This window comes from Lonchura striata, chromosome 7 (assembly GCF_050655825.1).
Source record: "Lonchura striata isolate lonStrDom1 chromosome 7, ASM5065582v1, whole genome shotgun sequence".
NCBI lineage: Eukaryota > Metazoa > Chordata > Aves > Passeriformes > Estrildidae > Lonchura > Lonchura striata.
This window is the reverse complement of record NC_140709.1, coordinates 36823313-36838894: the sequence shown is the minus strand read 5'-3', so window position 1 is coordinate 36838894 and position 15582 is coordinate 36823313. Positions and strand designations below refer to the sequence as shown.

Sequence of the window (15582 nt, the reverse complement as noted above, 5' to 3'; positions counted from 1 at the left end):
GCAGAGATGCAAATTTCAGCTACATTTTGCAGTGCTGAATGTTTGATAATTAGGAATATTGAAGTTTTGAGAATGAGCTGCCTGGCTGATAGGGGGAAATCTGCAGCAGGGATCATTAGAGCTGAGAGGAGCTCCCTGAGGAAGCAGAGAGCTCTGGGATCACATGGCACCGGGAGAACTAGTTCAGGAGTCACGTACTGTGATTTGCTGGGTAGATAAGGACTTCTGTATGGGGCTTTATCTGCAGCCAGCCACTCTCCTGCCCTGCTCCACAGCTCAATGAGGCATGGAAAGCCATTTCATGCAGCACACGCAGAAGAGCTCTCCCCATGAGCATCTCCCAGCATTTTGCAGTGGCTGATAAATATTTGATGTGTTCTCTTTTTAAAGATTAAGAAGTTTCTGTGGAGATGCATTTCAAGGCGGCTTTAAATGACACTGACCTACTTTCTGTCAGCAATGAAGCTGTCTGGGGAAGTTATCTAGGGGCAAGAGCATAATTTCAAATAAATACAAGGGCTGTGGGGGTAAGCTCCAGGCCTCTAGCAGGGCTGGGCCATGGTGGGTACTTGGTGACTGTGGAAGAACATCTGGACATGGTCTGTCACGGAGTCATGGAGTGATTTGAGTGGGAAGGAGCTGTAAAGGCCACTCCATCCATGGGCAGGGACACTTTCCACTATCCCAGGTTGCTCCAAGCCCTGTCCAACCCGGTCCTGGACACTTCCAGGGAGCCCTGCTTCCCCTTACCAGTCTGGTGCTCTGGTTTTACTGGATTATGCTAGACTGGGAATTCAGAGCCTGTTCCCCTGAGCAGCTTGGTCCCCCAGTTTTGTGCGGGGGGGACGGGACTTTGGGGTTGGCTGTGGGGTAAACTCAGCAACAAGTTCTGGTTAGAAGAGCTGGAAACTCCAGCAGATGGAACTGGCCATGTCTCCATTCACTTTCTTTCTTTAGCTCACGACAGAACACCTTTTCCACCTTCATTCCTGTTCTTACCCATGTGGGAGCTGAGCCTGTTCTGGACTTCCTCTAGGAACGGTGTCATTTTGAGGTCCTTGAAAGTTTTAAGTCTGCTTCCACTAAACCTGTGAAGTTTTCACTTTCTGGAGCATCAAATAGTTGGGACTTTCTGTACGAGGGTTTGATTGTACCCTCAAAAGAGAAGAATTGTTTTGTGCTTCAGCCTGGGGTTCAAGATGAAGTTCCTGCTAGGTTAGTGTCCCTGCCAAGTACATTCCTCTCATATCTGCTTTTTCTTTAAATGCAGTTCTTGCACTTAGGAATTCTTTAAAAGCCTGTTTCTAAAGTAAGTTTTTTAGCCTGTGATGTTTCCTGCAGTGCAAAGATGAGACGCAGGTACTTGTGATGAGAGGCAGAGAGCTTTGGATTATTTTGAATGAAGTACAGGGTAGGCAAAGGATATAAAAAATATTGTCTTTTTAAAGTCAGGTGATTCTGTAATAATGCTTGAGATAGTCCTTAGGATCTTGTGTCCCACTTGGAAAGGAGACAAACCTTTTTCTACAAGGTTACTGCATTTTTGTTACTCACTTTTGGTCAACCCCAGTTTGCCATGTGTCTCGTACTTCCCCAAATACAAGTTTTTACCGGAAGAGCGAATAAATAATTGCTGTGACATTTCTTCTTTTAGTGTAGTGTTTAGTATATCTTTTTCATCCTCTGACATCTCTAGAAACTGCCTTTACAGTCAGAGGATAGCTATGAGTGATTGAACATGGAGTAGGAGGTGCCTGACTGGAGAATGAACAATTGTGGAATTGGTAATTTTCCCATCCTTCAGTAATGGTTTTGCCAGTCCCTTTCTCCTCGTAGCTTGCCATGTGCAAGGAATTTCTGCCCACCTTTTATTTATTTATTTTATTATTTCTATTTAGGCCATTGAGCAGGGAAGGCCTTGACACCTGCACCGTTTGAGCTGCCAGGTGGAGTGGTCAAACCACTGAGAAATGGGGCACACAATTTATTCTTCTGCTAAGAAAACTAAAATTAATACATCAGCAGGTCTTTTAAAGGTTTTGTTTCCATAACCAAAATCAACGTAGTGTTGTTTCATCAGTTACTGGGAAAAGCAGATGCTTTACCTGCAGTACCCTGGCTTGCTTTGAGGTGCTCAGCAGCTCTTGGGGTTCCCCCTTGGGATTGCTGTCACCATTTGGCTTGATAGGCTGATTTACTCAGGTATATAAGCAAATTTTTAGGCTTTCAGAAGGAGGAGGCTGGTATTAAACTTCACACCTAATGAAAAGTGAATTCCATGTAGGAATAACTCCAGGTGGCCATTCTGTCTCAGCTGGAAGCCACCCGTGGTGGCAGCAGTGCTTGTGGGAGTTTCCAGGAACCCCTGAGTGTGTTTGGGGTTCAGTGGGGCATTGCTGGTCTTGCTTTGAACCCTGGCAGCACAGGCTTTGCCAGGGAATTCACAGGCCAGACTTAATCTTCTCCTTGTTTGTAGCTGCCCTGCTCCACTTTGATGTTGCAAGAGACGTTTTGGAAGCTTGAGTTGCCAAGTGTGAGGAGGTTCTGCTGGGGTGGCTGGGCAGGGTCAGCCCAGGGAGATAGGAACCTGACCACAGCTACCTGTGGATACATGGGGAAGGGGGGAACAACAGGTAGGATTGTGACAACAGCCATTAAATACGCCCCCTCAACCTCTGCTCATGTGTGATGTGGATTTTTTTTTAGAGTCAGTTTTACTTTTATTTGGTTTTCTGTTGTTTCTTGGGGTTTCTTTTCTGTCATTTTGGTTGTATCAAGGGATGAACAATCCCAGCACTGAAAAACAACTTCTTTTGCTGACTTGCCCATGAACAGAACAGAAGCAGAGTGCCTCTCCACCAGGAGAAACTTCCAACCAAGGTAGAGTTGCTTGCAGTGGAAGGGACTGCTGGAAACCCCCTGTGCTCTGTGGGAGGGCCGGGATCAACGTATTGGAGAAATTGCAACTGAATTCAAAGAAATCATTTGTTTTTAAAAAAAAAAAAAAATCAATCCTGACCCTTTCACTATTCTGGAACCCATGTACTTGCTCTGTTTGTAGCCCTTGTGCTGCCAAACCACATAAATAGCTTTATGGGGCAAATGGTGAAGGGAGCGAGGTCTGGTTTAGGAGCTTTGAACTGCCAGCCTTGGCCTCAGGTCCCTGTTTTGTCCTCTGGGGCAGCAGCTTGAGGCTGTGTGACCCCACCAGGATCAAAGCCACGGAGTGCAGGGTGAGGGGCCGTGGGCTCTGGGTGCCCTCGGTGGGCTCTGGGTGCCCTCGGTGGGCTGTGCTCGCTGTGCTGTGGATTTGGAGTTTTTCTTTAGCAGCTGCTGCTGTCCATGAGCTCCCATGTGGTGGCTCTTTGTTCACCCATGATCAGTAGCCCCAGACTGATGTGGCTGGCAAGCTGGGAGCAGCTGGGAGATGGGAAACGCTGCTCGGGTGGGTTATTTCCTCAGGGATCTGAGGGCAGGTGTTTTTTGGGCTGCTGCTGGAAAGGTGGTTTCGGCACTTCTGATCAATTGATGGTTCTTCAGGCAGGAAACCCTTAAAGCCTGGTGATGTTAAAATAATCCGTTGAGAATTGTATTTTGCTCTTCTGTTTTGGCATTCAGAACTTGCACTTTCTACTCAAACAAGGCTTGACCCTCTCTGTTAACTGTGACCTTTTTTTTATGCTGCCTATAAAGAGAAACGGTTTTAAACGTTTTTTTCACTCCTGATCTAGAAAATGCTTGAGCTGCTCCTGTGGGAATATATAAAAGCCTGAACTAGACCAACCCTCTCTTCTCTAGTCATAAAATCATCCAAAGCAGTAAAAAAGACCATACACCAAACTCCACAAGTCCATCCAAGTACTGAACCCTTGACGTCTGTTGCTTCAGGAAAAATCTCTGAAGCTTCCCAGAACTTGCTTTAGTCTAACTAAGGTGCCAGTGGTCTCATAGAACCTCTGCCAGGGGAAAGCATGTGATCCTCACAGCTTACCAAACCCAGGAGAAGGGCTCTGGCATCTCTTCCCTGCCAGCAGCAAGAATCTGATTGGCATTAGATGGCTTTTTCCCTTCCTTTTTTCCCTTTCCAGCAGGTGCAAGGCCTGTTCTGCAGGCTCGTAACTCTTGACAGGTTTATCGTGATGTCTTCTTGGCAGGTAGGGCTGATGCTATCCTCAGCCTGCATTAAAGAATCTTTTCTTTTTAATTTTTTTCCCTTCAACATGGAGCTCTGTGCAGTAGCTCTTTCAAGGAGGTGATGGGACTGTTGTCCCTGGTTTCCTTCTTTTTATCTGGAACTGCAGCAGGTAGAGCCAACCTGAAGGGTCGCTACACCTTCACCATCATCTCCACCTCCCCCAGATAAACTTGAGACAGGTTGATCTGAGCAAACACAGCATCAAGTCGTATTGACAGAGGTTTTGGAAAGCTCGGATTTATTCCTCTCATATATTTTCTTTTTCACAAGGAAAGGTACGCAGGCAGGTTCTGCTCAGGCATTGCCAGATTCATGAATCTTTCTGAAGAAGCTGCTATGTGGAAGTTGCCCTTTTAATTTTTTCTTCCTTTCCTCTCTTTTCACTGGTGTTTGTCATGGGAGACCTCAGCCTGTTGTTTTTAGCAGCTCACCAAAGCGCTTAAGGAGAATTCCTCCTCCTTCACTGATTAATTTCTGGCATGGAGCACAAAATAGCTCTTGCGTCAATAAATCGTCACAGCCTTTGCTTGTCTCTGTCAGCGTAAATACAGTTGGACTCTAACACGCCCCCAAGTAGGCCAGAGGTTGCCAGTTTTGCAGCTGCAGGGTGGTCAAATCCAAGAGTGCATGGCCGGGGTGTCAGAGCTGCTGCAGGTCATGTTGCGAGCCCCTTCACCCCTGACCCCTCTTTATAACTTCTTAGCTTCTGGAATTCTACTCTAGTTATAAAGTTATTGTTCTGCAGCCTAGAGCATAATGATTTTGTGTGCATCTGTTTGATTTACTGGGAAAGCAGGAGTGTGTTTGTGGCTGTGAGCAAGGGTTCTGCTCAGTGACTCCCAGCCCTCATTTCACTGCTTCACCTCCCATCACTTGGTAGGCTCCTTTTCAAGCTGCTTGCTCAGACTCTTTTTTTTTTTTTTTTTAATTTTTCTTTAATTTTTTTTTTTTTAATTGGTAGTTCTGCTGTTTGCTTTTATTGGGGAAACTGTGGATAGCAGTTGCACAAAAGAACGTGATGTTTTGGGAGTGATTGCCCAAATCATTGGGCAACAGGGACTTGATCTTTAGATGTTCCAGCCATCAGATGACAGAAACTTTCTGCAAAGCCATTTGCTGGAAAAACTGTTGTGCAAACGGGGTGGTGAATGCTGCTGGAAATGGGGAGGGGGGTGAGAAACCTGGAAAGCAGGTCATCCTCCTGCACGTGGGATTCTTGCAGGGAAGCTTGAGGGAGCTGCTGGAGAGGTTGGGACCATCCATTGGCAGCTTCTGAGTCAGAGAGTAGGATGGAAACTGCTGGCTTTTTACAGAGGTTTCTCCTTGGAGAGTGCCCTGATGGAACTGCTCTCTGGGCTTTCCTGGAGCACGTTCCTCCTCCCACTGGCAAGGCTGCCCCTGCAGCTGCCCTGCCTCTAAATAGAGCAGTAGAGCAGACTTGAGAATGAGAATGATTTAGAAATGTTTCTAAAATTCAGATTTTTTTTTTTTTATTGCTATATCCTAATCTACATCTAAATACAAGCACAAACTGCTGGTGGAGGGGTAGGGGAAAATCCCTCAATATCCCACCTCAATATCCCCAAGTGGATGAAAACTCTTGGCAGATATTTTCGCTAGTTTTAGGAAACCAGCTGTAGCTGCTCTAAACCAAACTGTTCCATTATAGATTTCTGCATGTATTCCTTCTGTCCTTTGAAAAACAACCAGCCTATGTATGCCAATGGATCAACATTGGAAGGGCAGGCCTTGCTGTGATTTGGGTTTGGAAGAAATTCCAGAGGTAGAACACCTATTTTGTGGAGAAAACGGTCTGCTCTAGGTGACTTGCATTGCCAGAAAGGAGAGCACGGCTTGCTCTCAGCCTCATGCAGGGATTTGATAAACACTATTTTCTAGGATTTCTCATCTTGTTCCCTAGGCCTTCTTCCTCCTCTCTGGAGCTGTGAACTATTATTCACGAAGAGATTTATGTGTTCTGGTCAAAATGCAGAATGTGTGCAAAGAATATGCCCACTTCCCTTTTTCCCTATAAGAGCTCAAGGTCTGAGAGTGAAAATACAGGTTTAAAAGTGTTTTCCTGATCAGTTTGTTTATTCCTTGGTCTGCAATGTGCAGGGTGGTGCTGGGGGAGCCACGAGGGGTTGAGGTTGCAGGAAAAGGCAATGGTGGTTGTGTCACTGGGGCTCTCTGGCAGCTGCCTGCCCATGCTTGTGTCAGGGTACAGGCTGCATGGGTTTTTCCTGCTCTTCTCTTTCTTGCTGTTGATGCCAGGTTGGTGTTTTGGCTCTGCAGCAGGCACAGAGCAGCTCCCCTGATGTGGCTGCTGTGTGTCTGTCCAGGCTCCTTCTGTCTGAACTGGCCAGAGTTTATTCCGTAGGGTTGTGCTGGGCTGGGGCTGGGCTTTTCCACAGCCTGCTGTTGGGTCAGGGTGTTGGAGCCTGCTGATCTCACACCCACTCTCTCCTTTTCCCGTCTCAGGTGGCTGGCTTGCCTCTGAACAGAGCACCATGTGGTGTGCTGTGGGCAGTGAGTGATGCTGGTGTATACACAGAGCTGCAGTTTGCTCAGTGAAGCTGTGTCAGCTCAGGGTGTGCTTGGCATTTCTTCCTCCCCTGGACCTGGGTGCTGGAGAGCTGGAGATCCCCACTGATCAGGTTGGGACGTGGGGAGGTTGTTGGTTCTGGGAGCTCTGGGATGCCCATCCCACATTGAGGAGTCTTTGTGCCAGAGGTCAAATTTTTTTTTCTTGTAAAGCACTGGAACAGGCTGCTCGGTGCAGTGGTGGAGTTGCCATCTCTGGAAGTGTTCAAAAAATCATGTGGACTCTAAAACTAGTTATTTCCTTCCTATTTCAGCTTGTGTTTCACGGCTGGGGCTGCTTTCATCGGCAGAAGCAGGCAGGAGAGTCCCTTCAGGAGCCACCAGTACCCAGAGCTGGGTTCTGTAGTTGCAGCAGCCCAGCTCTGCGGTGAGATGAGCCCTCCCCCTGGGGAAGGTGAGCTCGGATAAAGGGTTGTGCTTGTGGTGTCTTGTTTGGCTTTTCAGGCTCCTGAAGCCAGAGAGCTCTGCAGAAGGAGCTTGTTTTTATTCAGAAATAATGATGCAGTAGTTGGTTTAGGCATATAAACATCTGTGGCTTGAGCAGGCAGAGGTATGAGACACACTTGTGTTGGGAGATGAGTTCTGTCTCATCAGGAACTCCTTTTTCCTCTTGCAAGAAGCAACTGTGGGACTATTTCTTTTGAATATCAGTGGGTTTTTCATCCCCCAAAATCGTCAACTGGTTTTATTTTGCAGTAAGAAGCAGTAGGTAGTGTTTAGGAACCATTGTTGATGAGATTGTATCTGGCAAAGACATCATCTCACCAAGAGTTTTCAAAGATTTTGAAAAAGGCATAATGCTCAGTATTGGCTCCTTTAATATTTTTTTCTTACTGTTTCCCACCAAGACTGTGTTTCCATTGTGTCTATGAGCTTCACTGGTTTTGTCACGTTTCCAAGTTGTTAATAACATCTTGGTGTGCTAACACATTCTCGGCATTGGCAAATTCTGTGTGATTTATCCGCTTAGATCCGCGTTATTTGCTGCTCTGCCTCTTTCCAGTTAATAATTTCCCTGACTAAGGATACCTGTGTGCACAGGGAAAGAGGCAGGGAGGAAAAATCCGCCTTGGATGTTTCTCCTCCCTCCTCCTCCTCCCAAACTGAAACTAGTGGAAGCTGCTGGCCACTTTCACTGGTCATCCGCTGAGTCCTTTAATTAGAACATTTCTGATTCGGAGCTTCCACATCTCCTGGCTCAAGCCTTGGATGCTGGCAGAGGCATTTGAGCTGCACTGTTTCTGGTCCCCAAATTGTAATTTCAGCTCAAGCCCTTTCTTAGATGTTGGGGAAATGAATTGAAGTTTTGTGTGGGGTGTTTCACCCCTCAGCACTGCGGGGCTCTCAAAATGCTGTGACATCTGAGGGATCACTCCGAGCATCCCATGCCTTGCTCTGTGCCTTCTTGGAACTGCTGACCTGTGCCGAGTGCCTTTGGCCGTGCCAGCCTGGCCACGTGCTGGCAGCTGGGAGATGTTTTGTCTGGCAGCAGGGGGAACTTGGTGCTGGTGGGAAGAGCTGAGAGGGCAGAACGTGCAGTGTTTTCCAGGTTTGGTTGTACACGGGGCAGGCACGTGGCATGGCTCTGCTCTCAGCAGGTGTGTGTGAAGCTACAGCAGGAAAACACCTCCGGCTCAGCAAGACACAATAGCAGAGCACAGGGAGCTGGGCTGAGGCATGTGAAGGATGTGGGATCTGTGATACCGGAGGCTTAAAGGCAAAAATAGCATCATTTATAATAGTAAAAGCAAAAAGGCTCCTGTGCGACGCCTTTGCATTCTGCCAGTCTGTAGTGAATGGTGGAGTAGTTTGCTTACAGATGACAAGCAGGGATGAATAAGCACTTAAAATTTTTGGTGCTGGAGAAACAGCTTTTCCATCTTGGCCCCTGAGCTAGTTGGTCTTGCAGTCCATTTCCTCAGTGTGTCACTTGCTGCTTGAAATACAGCTGTTGGGAAGCATGGAATTAAAACTCTCTCTACATCCCTTGGCCTTCCTGTGGGGCTCTCTGTTCTGCCCTTGGCATGCTCCAGGATGCGTTTTGCCTGGGCTGTGTGCTGATTTTGGAGAGGACCCCTTTGCTGCCTGGTTTGCCTCCCAGCAGCAGGAGGAGATATCCCAAGCACAATCCATGAACTCCTTCACCAGCTATAAACATGCCATCACCACAGACTAAATCTCTGATGTGTTTCAATGGATGGACACCTGAGGATCGCCTGGAGGTGAAATGAAAGAATAAACACATTAATTTAGATGCTTGAAGAAGAGCAGTGAAGTGTGGATAGGTGTAAAGTTATGTCCTGGAGTAAGGAAATGCTGTCCCTTGAGGTCTCAGTGCTGGGGCTGTTGGCTGTTGGCTATAGCAGCTCTGCCTCTGCTCTTGTGCCCTGTGCTTAATTTCCCTGGAATTTCCATGGGACACCTTAAGTATTTTAGCTGTTGGAGTTTTGTAATGGGAGGTAACATTGTTTAGATTTTTTTTTCTTTTTTTGTTTTCTTTTTTTCTTCCCATAAGCTGCTGTTTGTGGGCTTTCTAAGGACCTAGTCCAGGGTGGAAACAGAGGGAAAAACACCTCATTGTAAGGACTAGAATGCAACTAGTGCTGTGTGTTTCTTCTAAGTCAATACTATTAATTGCTTTTTTGCTGCTTAATGATAAAGTTGTTAAGATATGGCCAGAAGTGGTTCTCTGGCCAGGAAAGCGTCCTTTTTGCTGTTGTGTTTGCCCAAGCTGGCAGTGGAGAGATACCTGTAGTACCTGAGGAAAGAGCCTCTTGAAAAGTGGTATTTTGGAGCATTTTTCCACTTGCCTGCGCATGACTAATGCCTGCACCACTTCTGGTGTCATCCTCGCAACACGGTGCTTGGATGCGTGCAGATTTGTGTGAGGACAATGAGAGGAGAAAAGTCTTTGGAAACCAGCAAGTGTTGCAGCAATGTCCATCAGGGCTTTTATTATTTTCATATTTGGCTCCAGCTTAAATGTCAGTGACCTCCTGCTTGGAGAGGTGCCATCCACAGGGAGCCTTGGCAGGCATTTCCCAAACACAGCATGGGGATCTTGTACCCTCTTACAGGACACATTTTACACCCTTGCATTGCAGTTGAGAGAGGGTTCTATGTTTACTTCCTTCAAAAATAAGTTGTGGTAGTGAGGTTGGCAAGTTCTCATGGGAATTGGTCTCTCCTGAAGGTATGAATCCAGTCCTAGGCTGGGTTGTACTTTAGGAAGTTGAATGTTACCCTGAACAAGTGTCCTGCCTGACAGCGAGAAGCGCAAGGTGTTTTGGCCTCTCAGAAGCAAAACAGAGAGCCCAAAATGAGGACAGAGTATAGAATCAGATGTGACATGAGTCTGTAATCATGGCTATTTTGGTGCTTGCTAATCTAGTGCTTTTGCTGGCCCAAAAGTTGAAGGTAAAGAAGGCTAGGCTGGCAATTAAATGTGCAGTGAGAAGCTTGGGGGAGACTTAAAGTTTGGGGCTACTTGCTGTTTGTGTGAACCATGGAAAATATTTTGTGAACAAAATTTTCCATTAATATGGGGTTTGTGAATAGTTCAGGATTATTGCAGATCAAATTTCAGAGAGAAGCACTGAAGCATCATGAGCTCCATGATTTTCCAGCTCTTGGTGCGTTCATTCCTGCGTGCTGGTGTTTTGGGAAGGGAAGGGGGATTCTCTGGGACCTGAGCTCAGCTGAGTCAGCTTTATTAGCACTGCACGACTTCCTGAATTGCTGCCGAGGAAGTATGTGCTGTTGACTCAGAAGAAAGTCTGTGATGTCTGGGGACAGGGTCAGCGAAGCGGATGCCTGAGTTCCAGCATACTCCTGAGGCTGTGAATCACTGTGACAGATGAAGTGAGTGAAAAGTGCCATTTTCTTTAAAAAAAAAAAAAAAGAAGAGAAGGTAGGGGAAGGCCCCAGAGGTCGCACATGGTTAGATAACAGGGCAGGGTGGAATTTGTGGTTTACATCATTAAATTTGGCACTGCCTTCACCTGAGTGTTTTGCCCGGCTGTAAACTCGTGCGTTCCCTGTGGCTCGCTCCTGTAAACTGTGTCTGCACAGCTGCAAGCTCCATCGTGTGCAGAATCAATTCCTGAACTGGATCCGGACAGCGGAGGATTTTCTGTATGGAATCTTCTATTAAAAACACGCCTACACTCCCCAATCAGCCTTACTTTTCCTCTGCAAACTGCTCATTTGTCTCCAAGCGCTCTGTCTGCCTCGAACATGCCTGTGTGTGTGGCATAGCTTGAATTTTTATGCCAAGGAATGTAAACACCAAATCCGCACAAGACTTGCTGAAGAACTCTGGGGCTCTGGTGCATCATCTGTTTGTTATGTAACCTGATAGAATGGGAACGAAATAGAAACCAGATGTCAAGGCAGAGCAATTACAATTTTTTATCTGTGAGTGTTACAGTAAATGCACTTTGTGTTCCTTCCCCCCCTCCCTGAATGTGGGGTTTTATTTGGGAAAGTGCTTCGAGGGACCTTGGAGCTCTCAGCATGGCTCTTGCTTAAAGATTTTGTTATTCTGTACTTGTGTTCCTTAATGTAATTAGAGTCTGTGTGCTACTCCGGGTCCATGAGCCAGCGTATTCCTAGCTGGAAATGAGCTGGACACAAGGGCTGAGTCCCAGGAGAGCCCCTCTGCATGTCCAGCTCTGTGGGTTACACGGCCAAGTCGCACTAAATTTAGCATTCCAAGGGAAGCTGCTTTGCTTGTCATGTTTAAATTTGGCAGGAGAATCCCCTCAGAACAGGTTTGGTGCAGGCTCTGCTGGGGATTCCGGAGCTGGAGGAACATCTGGGAGGGGAGCAGATGGGAGCTGCAGTTAGCTCGTTTGCTGCAATTCGCTATACGTTGAGGAGGATAAAAGGGAAAATGGATAATCATTCATTCTCTCTGGTGGGGAAATGGATTCTTCCACCACTGGTGTATCCCAGAGGTTTATCTCTGCTGTCTTCCATTAAATAAGGCAAGCCCTTGGTTGAGAGAGGGATTGATGCAAGTCTACCTTGCTCTTCATGTGCATCTCCACGAGTTGAGGCGTGTGTGGGATCTCACCGAGTAGGAGCTGATGGGATTTTTCCTCTTCCCTTCCCTCATGTTTTTCATCCTCCTGTGCTGATATTTGTTCTTTTGCTGCTGAAGATGTATTTCCTTCTGTCCAGTTAAGCTAGGAAGCCCTTGGCAGCAAGTCCTTGCCTGTGGAGTTTGGGATTGGGTAAGGCCACAAGGGCTGGAGATCCATTTTTCTGTGGGAGCTGAAGAAATTTTGGGCATCCCTCTTTTAACTACAGATGACTTCAAGAAACAAGAAACCCTTAAATGAGTTGTACATTCCAGATAAAGGAAGAATTAAAGGTCCTTGCTCCTCCTAAACAGCAAGTTTTTCCCTTAAAACCAGCAATCAAGGAGAAGAGATCAATGTGAGTGCTTGCTGCCAGCCATTCCCAACAGCATCCAATCTGTGCCAGCTCTCCTTTCAAGGACAGCATGGAAAGAGGACTTTGGTGTGCGATAGGTCACTGCTCAACTCTGCCAACACCCAGTAGTGACTTCTGCATGTTGCCCACGGAGTCTGAGCTGAAATTGAAGATTTAACTGTTGGAGACACTTCTCTCTGACATGAAGCATTTACAGAAAACTTTACAACTGCAAGGAAGCAGCACGAAGTCCAGAATCAGGTGTTCCTAGTTTGGAATTGCTTCCTTTCCAGCTCTCCTTCTGGAGAAGAGGAGACTCAGGAGGGACCTCACAGCTCTCTACAGTGCCTGACAAGAGGTTGTGATGAAGGGGGAGTTGGGCTCTTCTGCTGTGCCTCAACTGAAAGGATGCGAGGAGGTGGCCTTTCAGGGGGGGTTCAGATTGGATATTGAATACTGGATATAGGAAAAAAAAAATCACTGAAAAGGTGGTCAGGCATTGCAGTTAGTTGCCCAGGAAGCTAGTGCAATCTCTGGGAACATTCCAGAGGCACCTGGGGGTATCACTAGGAGTGATTGTGTTGGGGTGTTTATGTGTTTATATTGGTGTTAGCATGTTACGTTGGTGGTGCTGTGTTGGTGTTTGGACTGGATGATCTTGAAGGTCTCTCCAGCCTTGAAGATTCTGTGATTTTTTTTTCTCTAAATGGAGATCATGGAGAGCCCAGATATGGCCACTGTGGAGACCATTCCCTCGGGTTGGTCACGGCGGATGTTTGACCAGCTCTCTTGTAAAGGTGCTGATGCTCTTCTCACTGAGCTCTGCACAACCCGAGCTGGGAGCTCTGTGCCGAGCTCTGCGCAAACGCTGATGTGTCATTGACACCAGGCCTTCAAACCACGGGAGTGCAAAATGGGAATATTGGCCAGTGGACAGGAACAGCTCCCTTCGGTGTCAGCCGGAGAGGTCTGGTTTGGAGAAGGAAAACCGATCCATCACGGAAGCGCAGGGCTCAGCTCCTGTGCCGTGCTGGTCCTGAGCAGCTTCTGAGAGCCCGGGGGTCCCGGTGTGTGTGGGGACACAAGTGCTGGCAGTGGCGCTCACATGTCCCCGGCTCCTACTATAAAAACAGCAGCTCCGCCAAAAGCGACCTTCAGCATGGCTCCCAATGTTCCCCGTGTTATTTTTAACCTGTCTGGGTAAATTTCCAATACAAAGGCCAGTGCCAATCTGATGTGCTCGCTTTTCCAAATTCTTATCTTTTGCTTTCTAGTGCACTGATGCATCAGATAGAACAGCAAGTTTTGGTAAAGCTTTGCTTGTATGGCCACAACACCACAGAGAAATAAATATTTCAGCTCTGTTTTACTGCTAAATACATTTATTTTCCAAGAGGATTTTTTAAAGATGGGTTTTAACAATTGTTTTTTCTTTAAGGAAAAAAAAAAAAAGCTTGAATTGTGGTTTAAAAATAGCTGAAGGCTGTACTTTGATTAGGTTGCTGTGGCACTGACGTCAGTGGGTGACATTTATCTCTGTATGGATTTGTCGCCCTGTTGACTAAGGCTGTATTTACACAAATGGGGATATTTCTGTCTGCTGTGGGGGGAACCAGCAACAGCTCTGCCCAGTTGTGTCCTTGCCCTCCGTATTCCTGAACTCTGCCTCTCTCCTCTGCTGCTTCATTCTGTGCTACAGTGGGGATTTTTTGGAGTGCTGGAGGGTAGTTTTGGGTATTTACTTTGCCATGAGGGTGTAGGCATGATGAGATGATGATGGCTCGGTGGAGAAGGACACTGGCAGAGAGATGCTGAACTTGCCTTGGTAAAGCATCAGGTATGAGCCTGGGTGGGTCTTGGCTGGCTGGCTCCATGAATAGACAAGTAATGGATGTTCTCCAAATAGGAATTATAGAAAATAGGCCCTGAACAAGTGAACTAAATGAGAAAAAGGAAGGAAAAGAACTGAGCAGTTTCAGCCCAGCATGGCTTTGAGTGCAGTATTTTTCTCTGTCACTTATTGAATGTTTTCATCCAGCATAGTTGCTGTAATTCACTTTTTTTTTTTTTAAGCTTTAATTATTGCTCTTGGGGTTTCCTTGGCCCCAAATCCCACTGTTCCAACAGCAGCAGAAAGCACTAAGTTTCCTATAAGCACTCATCTAAGATCTAGTTCCTGGAGCATAAGGTTACCCAAAAGGAAGTTTCCATAGAATACCAGAATGGTTTGGGTTCGAAACGACTTTAAAGCCCATCCAGTTCCGTGGTCAGGGACACCTTCCATTATTCCAGGCTGCTCCAAGCCCCATCCAACCTGGCCTTGGATACTGCCAGGGATCCAGGGGCAGCCACAGCTGCTCTGTTCAAGTTTTCTCAAAGTTGAGCCTGTTTTAGGGGGATGCACTTGGAATTAGTTTTAATTTATCCCTGACACCAAGACACTAATAAAGGGAAACCCCTAGAAACAAACTTAATTAAAGGCTAATGCAAATTAACTTGCAGACTTTGTCAATTTATCACACTACTCCAGTCTGTTTTCCAAGGAATTGTGGGTTTAAATCCGTGAGTCTTGTCAGCGTGTGGGGAGGAGGCAGCTGATGCCGGCTGGCTTCAGGAAGGCATGAAATGTGTTTGTGTCTTCTGGAGCTGTGAATTAACTGTGGGACTCCTACGCGATGGGCAGCCAATCATGGATTTGGCAGATTAATCACACTGACTTGTGCAGAGCTTTTACCTGGCCCTCATCCCGTGGCAGGAGGGAAAGGAGCACTAATTAACATCCTGGACACAGAGCCTGCTGACACAGGAGTACATTTTGGGGCTGGTTTCAGGCAACTGGTGATGTGTGTGTGGAATAGATTTTCCCCAAATATGATAGTGGCTGAAACCTGCAGAGTGAAATGCTGTTATCTCTGCTGCTAACCCATCTGTATTTGGGGACTTTTCTCTGAAATAGCAATTCTGTGGGCTGCACTCACCTGCAGGCTCACTGCCTCTGCTGCAAATATTTTCTCTGTGAGCTGGAGCATGGCACAGAGTAAGCTGATTGATTCACATCTTACCCCAACGCAGTTGCTCCTTTCTAAACCTCTGTAATCTTCTCTTAAAAAGACAAGGGAGCTGTGAGGAGCTGCTGTCTGGTGGCATCTGTGCTGGGAGGGAGGGCTTGCTTTCATCCCCCGCCACCGTCCCCCCAGATTCCAGCTTTTCCTGTGTCTTGCCTCATAAGTGTCAGGATGAAGACTGTAAGGTCAGTCAATAGTACAGGAGTTTGACACATGGGAATTTCTGCTGGCATTAGATATGCTTGTATGTCCAGAACAGATATTGAATATGAATATTTA

At 46.7% G+C, this 15582-nt stretch overlaps 1 protein-coding gene across 10 annotated transcripts in view; it reads left to right on the top strand.

The window, feature by feature from the left end:
• Positions 1-15582, top strand: part of HDAC4 (histone deacetylase 4) — a 177542-nt gene that overhangs the window by 29115 nt on the left and 132845 nt on the right. The window contains exon 1 of one of the 10 annotated variants that reach the window (XM_085584660.1): positions 7119-7193. The exons of the other annotated variants lie outside the window; for them this stretch is intronic. Within the exon in view, the coding sequence (XP_085440786.1) occupies positions 7172-7193 (22 nt within the window). The 5' untranslated portion in view covers positions 7119-7171. Of the gene's footprint in view, positions 1-7118; positions 7194-15582 lie in introns of those variants that run through there. 10 annotated transcript variants of the gene reach the window in all.